General features: G+C 43.8%; 1 protein-coding gene across 1 annotated transcript in view; it reads right to left on the bottom strand.

The window, feature by feature from the left end:
• CMPK2 (cytidine/uridine monophosphate kinase 2) overlaps positions 10,763 to 15,187 on the bottom strand; it is a 6,046-nt gene continuing 1,621 nt past the window's right edge. Inside the window, exons 4-5 of the mRNA XM_021392540.1 lie at positions 13,913 to 14,146; positions 10,763 to 11,888 (exon numbers count right to left, since the gene is read on the bottom strand). Of these exons, the coding sequence (XP_021248215.1) occupies positions 11,768 to 11,888; positions 13,913 to 14,146 (355 nt within the window). The 3' untranslated portion in view covers positions 10,763 to 11,767. The remainder of the gene's footprint in view (positions 11,889 to 13,912; positions 14,147 to 15,187) is intronic.

Raw genomic sequence — 15,187 nt, forward strand, 5'->3', positions numbered from 1 at the left:
CACCTCCCCTGAGTGGTGGCCCTCTGCTCTGCCTTTCCACTCCTGAGCCACATCAGGGGCACCTGGTTCCTGCATCTCCCTTTGGGTCCCAGAGGGAGGATTTCATGGTACAGGAGGTAGAATACTTTTTGCAGAGGTCAAAATAAGAGGAACTTAATGCCTAGAGGCAGCATTTCTTTCTGAACCAGACAGTACAGAGCACCGGGGACATCAGTAGGTCGTGTAGGTTGGCAGACAGCCCTTGGTGGAAATAACAAAATAACGCGCAATTGAAGATTCCTGCTTCTGTCTGGGACGAAAGAAAAATGTTTCACAAAAGAAATGAGACATTTATGTCAGAGAAATTCTGCCCCTTTGATGCCCTTTTATGCCCTAAAACAGATTATGAGGACAGAGTTGTCTTCTGAGGTTTCTTCAAATAATTCACATACATTGCTTCAAATATTTGATTCTTCTAGTTGAAGCACATGAAAATATTTACATCTGGAGGCTGTAAACCTCTTTCTTCCACCTTCTGAAGCACGGTGATATACTAACGACCTCTGACAAATGTGCAGGACCTGCTGATCTGTGCCTCAGAGTCCACACAGCTCCTGTGAAAGACTAGAGGTTCACACATAGGCTCTCCACATTTGGACATTAGATTCCAAATCCACCACATGGAACCCATCAATCCCATCCTGAGAATGAATATCAGAGCTCAGAGTGATAATCTGTAGTGGACCTAAACCAAAAAACCCAAACCAAATCTGCTCTGAAGGCAGCCAGACCCACTTCCAGGCTTGTGTGAAGACTGTGCATTCAGCACTGACAGTATATGCATCCCAGGGGACAAAAGCAAACAATAATGTTCCTAGAATCATAGAAATATAGAATCATAGAATCATCAGGGTTGGAAAAGACCACTAAGACCACCTAATCCAACCATCCACTCATCCCTAGCATACCAACTAATCATGTCCCTCAGTGCCACATCCACAAGTTTCTTGAACACCTCTGGGGGCGGTGACTCTACCACCTCCCTGGCAGCCTGTCCCAATGCCTCACCACTCTTTCTGAGAAGAAATTTTTCCTAATATCCAACCTGAACCTCCCCTGGCACAATTTAAGGCCATTACTTCTCGTCCTATTTGTTGATGCCCCAGCCGTTCTGTATATATTGAGGATGGATGGATTCAGGGCATTCTCTATCCCAGTCAGCCATAGTAATGGCATGGTTGGATGCAACAGGCATCACTGGCTTTTCTCCTTCTTCGTACAAGTATGTTCCTGATCATTTTCTCCCCAGTACTGCAAACCAAAGCAAAGCAAGGTCTAATATTACTAGGAAGCTATTTCTCTGTAAGGTGTAAACTAAAACTAAGAGCTAGATGGCCAAAATGTTTCAGTCCTTCCTTCCCACTGGCCATCTCTTTATTCCCTTTTATGTCAATACCTCCGATTCTGCTGATATTTTCTGCTCCTTAACCTGGCAGTGGGAAATGCTAGAATCATTCACCTCTTTATTTTTCCCTGCAGGATATGAACCAACACCACCTACAATATTCTCATTTATTTCTCAGTAAGCGCAGCTGCTGAGGAAAAGAACAAAGCAAAAACAAACCCTCAAACAGAGAGGTGAAACAATGGTGAGAACAAGCCTCCCGTGAAGCTTTCAAGCCTGCTGTGGTTTTATTGATACAGACCCCTCTGAGAGTGGGATTTCTCATTGCTTCACCATTTGTAGTCCCAGGTGAAGGCAGAAAGAAGTACATGTACTGAAGTAGAGCTTCAGAAGCTTCTTGGGCAGCTTCTTGTGTGGCTAGATGTGGTTTGAGTGTTTTAATCACATACAGAACATTTCTCCTATCCCTATTGCTGATATTTTCTGAAAATTGATCAACACAGCACATTTTAATATCTACCTGCCAAAGATGGAGTCAGGACTCAAAATGAGTTGCATGCATAGGGTAGGCTTTGCTCAAGGAACTCAATGCAGCAATTATGTACAGTTTAAGGGCCCCCAAAAGCATGAAAATGGAAAATCAAAGCAGAAGGTCTGTGTTAAATTCTCCTTCCTACCAGTGCAAAGACTGCCAGGGCTCACTCAATGACCTTGAAATTACAGGGGTGGAAATACTCTTCCTTTGTACAGGAGATTGACAAAATGCAATCCGGGAAGACATAACCACAGTTCAGAGCTTTACTCTACCTTAAAAAGTCGAATTCCTTTTCTCTTTTCCCAGGTAAGAGTCAGGCTAAAATTGCTTTGGGAATAAGAGTGTTCCTGCTCTTGTAGCCCTGTGGGGAAAAGATTAAGAAATCAGAACATTTCTCTTTCCTGTGTGAGAAGTCATGCTCTACTAAGGAATCACAGTGCAGACATATGCAGTGATTTTAGAAGTGTGCTAAATGGCATTCAGATCTGAGGAAGGAACACACATGCAGAGCAATACACCCAATGGAGTTTCGCTTGCACAGATCAGGTTAGGCGTGTTCATCCATTTTTACCCACCAGGGAGCCATACAAGCAGCTTGGGGAGCTTCTGGGATCTGCTGACCCACAGCTGCCATCCCTTAGGGACGCATATGAATTTTCCATGCTGGAGGCATTGGAAAAAAATTCCTGTCATTGAAATAAGCTATGGATTTGGAGACAGACTTAAATCCCTACATCATTCCCCAGCATGTGCACACACACAGGCACAGACACACACAGGTATCCTTCAGGATGTTGTGCATCCAATCCTGCTTCCTAGCAGCACTGCACCATTGTAAACCTGCATCTGTGTGACTCTGTAATAGATGATCAATTTTTGGAACAGGAATATCTCTACTCTTTGCATTTTTTTTTTAATGCAGTATTTGCGATCCTTTTGGGCCCTTGATGGTATCACCTTCAGAAGGGAAATGTGTGTTCCTCTGAGTCTGCCTTTTGTATGAGTATCCCATATTTTTCCTGTCTTATTCTCTATTATGGCTCCTGCTGAGCACACCCCTCACAAATATCTCTCTGGCTCAAACCTCGCTGTTGCTTGGTGGGCTGCAAAGCTGTCACAGCTCCCAGGTTTGTACTTTTAACTTGCAAGACTTCTGCTGGATTCCTCTGCCCTACCTGAGGGTCTTCCTGCAGCTCCTGGCATTGAGTTTCTGAGGTATGTGCAGCATTACAGGGACTGGGTTGGGGTGAACCTCCAGGACTGCTGTGCTGGTGAATTTGCAGATACGAGCAGCTGTGTTCTGCTCCCCTTCTCCAAGACAGTGCTTCTGCTGCTCTTTTGATTTTACCCCTCAGATCCAGTGTTTCCTGAGGGTTATGAGAGCAACAGGTTTTGACCCAGCAGGTTCAGATTTTTAGGAAAACCTCTGTGAAATGCCAAACAATTTCTTATTAAGATCAAACACTTTGAGAAAGTGAGTTTATTTTAGGTTGTCACTGCCAATGCAACATAGACGTGCATCCGCTGTGTTGCAGCTGCAGATAAACAAGTTTTAATTTCCTATGCAGAGCCCACACTCTGATCATTTCCTATCTGCCTGCTCAGTGGAAGTCCCACACATAAAAAGGAGAAGCTTTTTACAGCACTTTGAGAGCAGTTTGTTGCCAGATGATGCATCCTCTAAGGGAGGCAGCTGTGGTTGTAAAGCAGATGAACTCTGGAGCTGCACTCCTCACTGCACTAAAAGCATCATATGGCAGTGCTGCTGGTATCTGCAGAGCTGCACTGCTGTGGGGAAGCTGAGTCACACACAGCTAAAGGCCTCTGATCCCAAACACCACAGTTAAGCCCAATGCCATTTCCAATGCTGAGAACTGAAATTTAAAACTAACTGCATGTGCTTTCCCTTCACTAAAATAGCTTGTAATTCATTTACCAAACAAAATTTTTGTAGATAAGGTAAAAGAAGAGCAAAAATCCCATTATTTGGGCAATAAAATAAAATACATGAACTGCATTATTTAGAGATGTCTATATTGATCTTAAGAGAACAGCTCCAGTAAAATATTGTTGTGGAGTGAGAAAGCTCAGATGACAGTGGTTTTCAGCAACTTGTAACAATAGCATTGTACTCTATTTCTTTTCCATGAGGGTGGTGAGGTGCTCACACAGGCTGCCCAGAGAGCTGTGGGTGCCCCATCCCTGCAGGCGCTCAAGGCTGGGTTGGGTGGGCCCTGGGCAACCTGAACTGGTGTAGGGCAGCCAGCACATGGCAGGGATTGAGTGGGTGGGCTGTGAGGTCCCTTCCAACCCAACCATCCTGTGATTCTGATTATATGGTTCTGTGGTTCTCTGATCCTATAATTCTAAGATTTTGGAGTGAAAATTAAAAATGTCCTTAAGATATCTGAGATTCATTAGCACGGTACATCATTCATTGCTCACCACTCCAACCTAATGCAAGACTGATCAATACCAAAGCCAAGAAAGACTCGTATTTGGAACTGCTCCTCTAGGAGAATATTGACATCAATGACAAGACTTCCAGCTGTGGGAGGTGGTCTAGATCCTCTGAGAACTTCTTCCTTTTGTCTTCTTGAGATGTGCCTGCTTGCTCACATTATCTTTCATGAAAAAATCCACCTCCAAGATAAAGCAGCTGTGCAGGCTGCACTACTCCTGCACTGCGCATCTGGTACTGACAGGGGTGGGCAGCAGGAGCAGTAAATGACCCCGCTGGCACTCCTCCTGCGCCTGCTGCAGACTTAAATAAAGGCTTTATCTGCCTGCCTCCTCTCAAATGCAATGAGTTTGCAGACATAGGAACACTTTCCTTCATATTTCTCCTATTTTGGAGTACATGACATGAGCTGTTTCTATAGCTGGATGAAAGGTCACGACTGTCCAGCTGGTAACACAGAATGCAGGCTTACATTAATGACAGAGTATTCAAGTTTTGTTTCACATTACAATTACTGCATATTTACATAAATCCTACATCACTTTAGCTAAATTAAGCCAGAGGGTGATGATTTTTGTCTTTACAAAGGAGCAGATTTAATTTTATTGAACATAGTTTTCCATTTAGAAGATCAAAGTTGGCACAGCTCCCTGCAGCAACAATTCCATCTTATGTGCTTCTTCAAATATTCAAATTAAGAAAATGGGGGAACTGGGACTGAAAAAGCTAATGAATTCTAACAGACAGCTAGCAATGACTCATTATTCATTTCTTTTTCTTCAAAACAAAAACAAAAACAAAAACAAAAACAAAAAAAAAACACAGGGTATTTGAGGCCTTTGTTCATCCTGGACTTGGAAAGACATTTTTCCTTCCATCAAAGTCCCCAGGAATAGGTCCTGACTTTCCTTCCTCCACAACTGTCAGGAACTGATAGTGGAGGCAGCGTGCACATTTTTAGGCAAATTTCTAGAAGCTGGTAATGATACAGGGGGAGCACAAAAAATACAGAACAAGAAGAAAACCATAACCCATTCTCCCCTGCTCCCATGTAGTGGGAGCCACTACAAGAAACAGAAGAACATGAGCCATGCTGTAGCATGTTCAGCGTAAGCCCTGAGCCTGGAGGCTGAGGGTACAGGACCCGAACTCTGTTTTGGTTTCTAGGAAACCTTTCTGCTCCACTTGCAACATGCGAAAGATGCACATTGCATCTACATAATGCATCTATGTTAGCGTCTCAGCTTGGATCATATGTTCAAAATATATTCCCAACCACCTCTTCTTACCAGGCTTTGCTTTGCACTATGTACTAGTCCCGGTGAAATTAGATCCAACCAAAGCTAAAAAAGCAGATCCGGTGCAGGAACATACTGCAGTTGCTAATGCAAGGTCAGCCCATGTGACAAGATTAGATCTTATCCAAAATGAATCTCCAAAATACTTGTAAGGCACACTGGGAGATGCACTACCTCCTCTCCTCCTTGTTCCATGCCACCTGCTAATACAGACAAACAGGCTATGTCACTGTTTTCTAACCTCTCACTGCTTAAAAGGGTGAGCAGAGCCATTTTAGGCACCATATGGCATCCCTGCAGGCCTCCAACTGCCACTCTACAGATGAACAGCTCACCCAAATGTCTTGTGTCATGGGCTGGCAGCTCTGCACAGACATCTCAGCTACTTCAGGGAGACTGGACAGGCCCTCAATGTCTGTGTTAAAGAAACTGAATACCACTTTATGTAAACTTGTGATCCTCTCTCGATCAATAAAGAAATAAATAAACATGGAAAAGAAGTGCTTGAAATACTATGGTACTACACAATACAATGCAATATAATGTCTTGCAAAAGTCTCACATAAAACTCTTGGAGATGCTTTTAATAACTAAAAAAAAAAAAAAACCCCAAAATTTTAACTTTGGCCAATACAAGTATTACTTTACACCTCAGGAAACACTTGAACTTTACAAATTTGTTTGCTTTTCAGTAAGAGATGGATTCACTGACTTTAAAGCACTACTAAGAAGCTCAAAGTTAAGTTTCTGTGTGTGTACTTTTCTGGTCCAACACCCCAGATGCTCTGAGGACCATAGCAGCAGGATCTTTGTAGTATCATGTCCTAAAGCCAGTTCTACAATAGTAAATCAGTAAATCAACAAATTGCTGTATTTACTGGGTAGTAATAAAACAAACATGCTTTGGCATGTCTTTTGCCCTCAGGCTCACAATCTTCATCTGCGCTCAGAAACGTCTGGCCTCCAGAATGAGTTGGCCAGCAGTAAATAAATGGAGATGCTGAAGGATGACCACTCTTGGGACTCCCTGGGACAGGCTCATGGTCATGGGCCAGCACTATGACATGGGCCAATCCCCTGTCTTTCTTAGATCATGTTCAAAGATGCAAAAGAACAATTTAATCTTCCAAGATTATTCCTCAATCTGCATGAAATTGTTTGGAGCTTCAGATCTTTGATGTTATCAAGCTTGCTGCTGGGGAAGATAAGGCTGAATCTCTATGAGTTAGGATCAAAGGAAGGGCTGACAAGGCAGACATCCTGGTGGGGGTCTGTTATAGACCTCCTAACCAGGATGAAGAGGCAGATGAAGCGTTCTATGAACAGCTGTCAGAAGTTGCGCGATCGCCAGCCCTTGTCCTCATGAGGGACTTCAGTTTCCCTGATATATGCTGGGAATACAACACAGCGCAGAAGAAGCAGTCTAGGAAGTTTCTAGAGTGCATGGAAGATAACTTCCTTCTGCAGCTGGCGAGAGAACCTACCAGGGGAGGTGCGCTGCTAGACCTACTGTTCACAAAGAGAGAAGGTCTGGTGGGAGATGTGGAAGTTGGGGGCTGCCTTGGTCAGAGCGACCATGAAATGGTAGAGTTCTCAATTCTTGGTGGAACCAGGAGAGGGGACAGCAAAATTGCTACCTTGGACTTCCAGAGGGCGGACTTCGAATTGTCCAGGAGACTGGTAAGGAGGGTCCCTTGGGATTCGGTCTTGGGTAGAGGGGTCCAGGAAGGCTGGTTGCTCCTCAAGAAGGAAGTCCTAAAGGCGCAGGAACAGGCTGTCCCCCTGAGCTTCAAGATGAGCCTGTAGGGAAGAAGACTGGCATGGATGAATAGGAAGCTTTTCCTGAGGCTCCAGCAGGAAAAGGACGGGCAACTTGGAGAGACTACAAAGAGGTTGTTAGGATGTGCAGGGAGAAAATTAGAAAGGCAGAGGCCCAGCTCAAACTCAACTTGGCTGCTGGGGTAAAAGGGAACAAGAAATTCTTTTACAAATATATTAACATCAAGAGGAGGTGTCAACAGTTTAACGGAGTTTGGCCTGGTTCTGTGACGAATGGGGCGGTGGGCCCATGGACCCACGCCCCGGGAAAGGGAAAAGGGAAAAAAGGGTAGGAAGATGGGCCTGAGAGCAAAAACAGCAGCAATAACCTGAGGAGAAACAAACTAATCTACTAAATAAGATATCGGAATGCAAAATAACACACTATAATACAATATATTTACAATTCAAGCTGATAAATCCAATACAATAAGAGAGAGTGTCCAAAAATTAAAGTAGGTATTACTCTAATACCGACGGTGAGACAGCTGGGGAGCGAGATGCTGCCGGGACAAGAGACAGGCAGAAAGAGAGAGCAAGGTCTCGTGATATGCAAGTTTTTATCTTTCCCTCTGACCAGAAAAAGGTAGCAGGGTCGCAAAGTCCCCTGGGAAACGTAGTAGTCCTTCTCTTCTGAGAACCAGGTACATACACTACATAGAATCATAGAATCATAGAATTGCTCAGGTTGGAAAGAACCTTCAAGATCAAGTCCAACCGCAACCTAATCATACTGCTCTAACAACCCACCGCTAAATCATGTCCCTGAGCACCACATCCAAATGGTTTTTAAACACATTCAGGGATGGTGACTCAACCACCTCCCTGCGGAGCCTGTTCCAGTACTTAGCAACCCTTTCTGTAAAGAAGTTTTTCCTGAAATCCAACCTAAACCTCCCCTGGCGCAACTTGAGGCCATTTCCCCTTGTCCTGTCACCTGTCACCAGTGAGAAGAGACCAGCCCCACTCTCACTGCAATCACCTTTCAGGTATTTGAAGAGAGCAATGAGGTCTCCCCTCAGTCCTCTCTTCCCCAGACTAAACAGCCCCAGTTCCTTTAGTCTCTCCTCATAGGGCATATTCTCCAAGCCCTTCACCAGCCTTGTTGCCCTTCTTTGGACCTGTTCCAGCACCTCCATGTCCTTTCTGTACTGGGGCGCCCAAAACTGAACACAGTACTCGGGGTGAGGCCTCACCAATGCTGAGTACAGGGGCAGGATGACTTCCCTAGTGCTGCTCACCACACCATTCCTGATACAAGCCAGGATGCCATGATGTTATGATGTGGAATACCGATAACTGAAAATCATAAAACCATGACAGGAGGACCAAGGATGTCCATTTTTTTATGTCCATTCTTTACTGGACACAGCTGGGAATGTGGCCACAGAGGACAATGAAAAGGCTGAGGTTCTCAATGCCTTCTTTACGTCTGTCTTTAAAAGTCAGACCAGTTATCATCAGAGTACTCTACTCTCTGACCTAGAAGTCTCAGATGGGGAGAGGAATAAACCCCCACCATTCAGGAGGAAATGGTCAGAGACCTACTACTCCACCTGGACTGCCACAAGTCCATGGGGCCAGTTGAGATCTATTCGAGAGTACTGAGGGAGCTGGTGGAGGAGATAGCCAAGCCGCTTTCCATCATCTATCAGCATTCCCGGTCAACTGGAGAGGTCCCAGAAGACTAGAGACTTGCCAATGTGACTCCCATCTACGAGAAAGGTTGTAAGGAGGATCCAGGGAACTACAGGCCTGTCAGCCTGACCTCGGTGCCGGGGAAGGTTATGGAGCAGATTGTCTTGAGGGAGATCATGCAGTATTTGCAGGACAACCCAGCCAGCATGGGTTTGTGACTCACCTGGTGCATGAGGGAAAGGCTGTTGATGTGGTCTACCTAGACTTCAGCAAAGCCTTTGACACTGTCTCCCACAGTATTCTCCTGGAGAAGCTGGCAGCCTGTGGCTTGGACAGGTGCACTCTTTGCTGGGTAAGGAGCTGGCTGGAGGGCCGGGCCCAGAGATGGTGGTGAATGGAGTTAAATCCAGCTGGTTACCAGTCACGAGTGGTGTTCCCCAGGGGTCGGTGCTGGGGCCTGTCCTCTTCAATATCTTTATTGATGGCCTGGATGAGGGCATTGAGAGCACCCTCTGTAAGTTTGCAGACAACACCAAGCTGGCAGGAAGTGTCAATCTGCCTGGGGTTAGCAAGGTCCTACAGAGAGTTCTGGACAGGCTGGATCTCTGGGCTGAAGCGAATGGGATGAGGTTCAACAAGACCAAGTGCCGGGTCCTGCACTTTGGCCACAACAACCCCAGGCAACACTACAGGCTTGGGGCAGAGTGGCTGGAAGATTGTTTGGAAGAAACGGACCTGGCGGTATTGGTCAATGCTCAGCTGAGCATGAGCCAGCAGTGTGCCCAGGTGGCCAAGAAGGCCAATTGCATCCTGGCTTGTATCAGAAATAGTGTTGCCAGTAGGAGTAAGGAAGTAATTGTCGCTCTGTACTCAGCCCTGGTGAGGCCCCACCTCGAGTACTGTGTCCAGTTTGGGGCCCCTCACTGCAAGAAAGACATTGAGGCCCTGGAGTGTGTTCAGAGAAGGGTGATGAAGCTGGTGAGGGGTCTCCAACCTTGCTAATTCTATGATTCTATGATCTTTAAGCACGGAAACCAAAATCCTGACCTCTTAAAATCCTGACCATTAAACTTCCCATCAAAACAGTTCACAGCTCACCAAGTAGACGAAACTCTTGCTTGGCATGATACCTTCAGCATTCTTCAGACCAGGTGCTCTCTCACCTGGAATAGCTATGGCTATAGAATGTTCACGTCAGGTGCATTATTGGTAGCCTAAGGATCCATGCACAGTGATGCCCTCCATATGTGGACTTACTCTATCCACATCTGAATACCTGGATGTTTCATAATATTTCTAAAATAAGTGTATCACCTGCAACTATGTATTTCCAGCATGCATGCATGGCAGATCCCAAGGCTGTTGTTATTCAAAATAACACACCAAACACAGTAGCAAATATTATCAGTATGTATAAATGTATTATATTAACAGCATATACTCACAAAGATAAAAGAGTGCATGAATAAAAGTTATTTACATTAAAATCATTGGGTTTGGAAGTTATTCTTTCTACCACCTTCCATATACAGATTGGATATAACCAATGCAATACTAAGCTCATTTTAATTTACAAGACAGATTTGTTCATAATTACTCTTGCTTAACACAGGAAAATAAGCACAGTGTTTTAAATCAAATTGCATTTTATTAGTGTTTTTTTTCTGGAAATGCACTTTACTTCTGACACCCCCAAAAGCTTATCCATATGTTTTTATAGTTACAAGTAACAGTGAAACAAACGTACATAAAAATAAGCCTTTGTAGAGCTGCAGTCTTGCTGGTAGCCTGCTTTTATATTCAACATGTAGGAAAAAAAACATGCAAGTAAAAATGGAGTACCACCATCCTCATTGCTCCAATTCTCTGTATTTTGTCATTTAACATTCTCTCAAAAAGAACAAAAACTTACACTAGCAAACCTACAGGATGGAGAAAATACTTTGCAGAAAAATATTTTAGCAATCATTTAATCACTGTTTTTAATCTTCTGTTCTTTTCAGGTCTCTGTTTCTAACATGCCAGCGTTCTCCTTTTTCCCTCTGAAATGAACTGACATTTCATTTGCATATGTTGCCAGGCATGGACTGTATTCCTTAGAGTCCCAGGTGCTTACTAGCCCGTATTTACGAGACATTTCTTACAGGATGCTCATCATAGCAGCTCATCTTCTATTCCAGTAAGCAACACTGGGCTGTTCCTAAGTGTTATGATCGTCTCATTGCTTTACTGCTGGATGAAATGTTATCCTCTCTTTGCACATCTCATGCTCCTGCTGCACTCAGTGAATTCTGGTACGTAGCGAAGGCAGGAACAAGTTCTCATGATGATGATGATACAACCTGATAGCATCTCGAAATGTTGCATTGTCAGAGAGCACTCTCATGTACTTCATGTAGGACTGTGGTAGGTTTGTGCCTTTTCCAGCAATGCTGAACAACGTGTGAGTCCTATTTTGCTTCATATATAAAAGTGCAGTAGACATCAGTGAAACTGATAACCTGACCAGATTGCTGTTGGCAGAAGAAATAAAAGGTTCTTCTAGGGAGTAAAACACATCACAGTGCCTTTTGAGCTAGGAGAAATAAAGGGGCAATAAAAAGTATCTTTTAAGCACTGATAAAAAGCTGCTTTCACAAGGCACAGTGTTTTTTAATTAGTTGCAGCACTGTCTTGAAAACTTCTTCCTTGGAGGGACTGGCATCGACCTCTTGGCATGCAGGATTCACCATCCTTCTGTATGACTCTTCAATTCTATTTTAAAACAAAACAAGAGAAATAAAACAAAATGCAGGGATGTGAAATGGCATTAGTCATCCATCTCAGAAGAAAGTGTTGGCACTGTAGAGACAATGGAAAAAAAATGTAATATGAAGATGAGTATGAAATCTACTGCAAAGAACAATAAACCATTAGGAAAACCTCACAGTGCATAGTTTCCTTGACAGTGATTGCCAGACCCATACCAATATTCACATGGCATGACATTGATGTATTTCTTTCTTTATGGCTTAGCACAAGAAACTGTCCAGTACAGCCATAAGTGGGCATCCTGCTTCTAACACCTGAGTTAATTTATCCGCAAACCGTCAATGCGCCTCTGAACTATATGGCATGGCAGTGTGTAGGTGTGCTGACCGATCTCAGCTTGGAGTCACTGGAGAACTGGAGACAGATTACAGAGTTCACACATCATTTAACTCTTTCCTCTGATCAGCTTTGCTAACTAGATGAATCCTGGCATGAAATACAGGATGAAAACCTCTGTGCCTAGGCAGAATAGAAGCCTTCTCATAATGTGGAACTCTTTCTCATTTAGTCTCTGAGGATGTGAACAGGGATGTGAATATCATTTTTTCCATTCCCATAGGAACTAATGTCTTACATTTAGGCCACAAGTCATAAGATGAATCAAACAAGACTCTGAATGTTCTCACATCCAGGCTGACATAATTAACAAGCAGAATAACCGAAGGCTTTCTGGAGGAAACAAGAAGGAACAGAATTAAAACATGGAAGATCCTTAAATGGCATAATTTTCCCTCAGTTCACCCATCCTTGCACAGGCCCCGCTGTGTGAATTGTGTGTCTGCACAGAGCTTCTGTCAAAATTAAGCAATACATTTTTTTAAAATTTGTCATCGCTATAAATACTAAAACTCTAGAGGTAAGTTTCAGCTTTGAGATTGGTGTATATGGACACCTATATCCAGGTGTCAGTGTGGGGGTATTTATATGAGCACTAGGTATCCAAGCTCCCACTGCAGAAAATGATGATGTGATCAATACATTTGGTGGTGCCTAGACAGCAATTCAGCTCACCCTGAAGTAGGAAGGATATCTAGGATGCAATTCAGATGCCTGAATGCATGTATCAAGTGCTGCTTGAGACAACATTGTTGTATTAGGCATTAGTGGGGATTCGAGACGTAACGGGATGTAGGCTTCCCCCATGCTGTAATGGGTAAGGACGAACTGTCCTCGGAGAGACGGCAAACAACTTGGAAGGACTTATCTAAGGAAAACATGCGGGCACGAAGGACGGATAATTGTAACCGACAGCAAGTTGCTCAGCAAGTATTAAGCAATCCTGCCCACTGACCAGGAGCAGTCACACTGACTCAGCATCTCATGTACAGCATGTACCATAAGAATGATTGGACAAAGGATAAGTGACTAAACCATGCATTGGTAGAATGACGCGTGTACAGATGTTATCAGTGTTAACAAAGATGTACTTAAAGGCTTTTACGACCCCAATAAACGCCATTTGCTGCATCCCCATATTGGTGTCTGTGTTGCAATGGCCCTAGCGAGGGGAGATCGCTAGCCCTCGGCGGAATGTGCCTTGGTAATGGGGACATCACAACATAACCTATCTCATTTTGCTTCCAGTTGCTGACCCAGAAAGGGTCCACAGGTTGTGTATTGTATCTGTCAGCCTCATGAAGATGCCCTAGAACACCTCAGACAACTCTAGGTATTTATGCTCAGATCACTGGGCTCCTAGCACATGCTCAGCTGAATCACACTGAAGGCTGCATTGACTGTGTTGACTTTACGGGAGACTGAAATTATTCACCTGTAGCTTTCAAACATGTTTAATTAGAAATGACAGAATTTACACTTCTCATCAGCCATGAATCTTATCCAAAAAAAACTCCACAAAATGTAGAGATATGGGAATCCTTATCCCAGTAACGTAAGCAGGACATTTTGTTACTGATTCCACGGGAACCAAGACTGCCTCCATCCTCTTACCCTTCCTTAAAGCATACCTTTGGCGAAACAAGCTATTAGCTTCCAGTTCAACCTCTTCCTTTGTTTTCTCCAGCCCTCGACCATCAAGCCTCCGGGCTCGCTCCTCAGGGCTGACAGTTAGGAGAAGAACAAGATCTGGTTTGAGCAGGTCTTCAGGCCACTTATACACCGCATCATGATCTGGTGGAAGATTCTGGATGTTCCCATCTGTTTCAGTGGCTATTGTATAAGCAGCTGTGCTGTGCCAATACCTGTCAGGAAAATACAGAATGGACAGAAAGACATTTTAGAAAAGACACAAATTATTCAATGACATAGGAGGCAAGTGTCAATATAACAGATTGCCATGAGAGGTGGTGGCTGCCTCATCCTTAGAGACACTCAAGGTCAGGCTGGACAGGGCTCTGAGCAATCTGGTGGAGCTGTAGGTGTCCCTGTTCACTGTAGAGGAGTTGGACGAGATGGCCTTTAAGGGCCCCTTCCAACACAAATGATTCTATGGCGCTGATTCTATGATAACTACAAGTGAAAGAATGACTAAGTAGTTGACACTGGGACTTTGAAGGCAACTCTAAAGAACAATTCTGTACCATCCAGAATTGCCATACTACTCCATAATAGTCAGAATCATTGTGAATTATGAATTAAAAGGTATGGTAGAAGCTACACATTAGATAAAATATTCCAGATACTCCTATCTATTAAAATAAAGTCTTCTCATATAATGAGAGGGACAAAATGGAGAGTGTTACATAATATATCCAAATCCAGTAGCCAGATATTTTTTGCATGATTTCTATACCCTTATATACATCAAATTTGGTAACAAACATGCAGTCTTACACCACATGTTAATGAAGATGATCTTTATTAATGGTTACCCATTTCACTTGTGATTAACATTCCCACCACTACGAGGTACTGTGCTGTACATACTTCCGTGTTTTTGAGGCTGGCTAAAAATACCACTCACAGATGCACAAACAAATTCTGGGCAATGGGAGAGGAGGAGGTCATAGTACATCTACTGAAACAAGCCTGGCGTTTCAAAGTACATGTAGACTTCCTTTATTACGAGATGCGGCCAATGCCTCATGCCTGCCAGTGTTCAATAGGCATTTGGACAATGCTTTCAGTAATGTGCTTTAACACTGAGTAGGCCTGGACTTGAAGTGGCAGTTGGACTCAATGATCCCTTAAGGGCCCTTGCAACTTTTCTCTTCTCTTTTCCTTTCCTTTCTTTTCCCTTTCTTTTTCCTCTCCTCTCCTCTCCTCTCCTCTCCTCTCCTCTC

This window comes from Numida meleagris, chromosome 3, assembly GCF_002078875.1.
Source record: "Numida meleagris isolate 19003 breed g44 Domestic line chromosome 3, NumMel1.0, whole genome shotgun sequence".
Taxonomy (NCBI): domain Eukaryota; kingdom Metazoa; phylum Chordata; class Aves; order Galliformes; family Numididae; genus Numida; species Numida meleagris.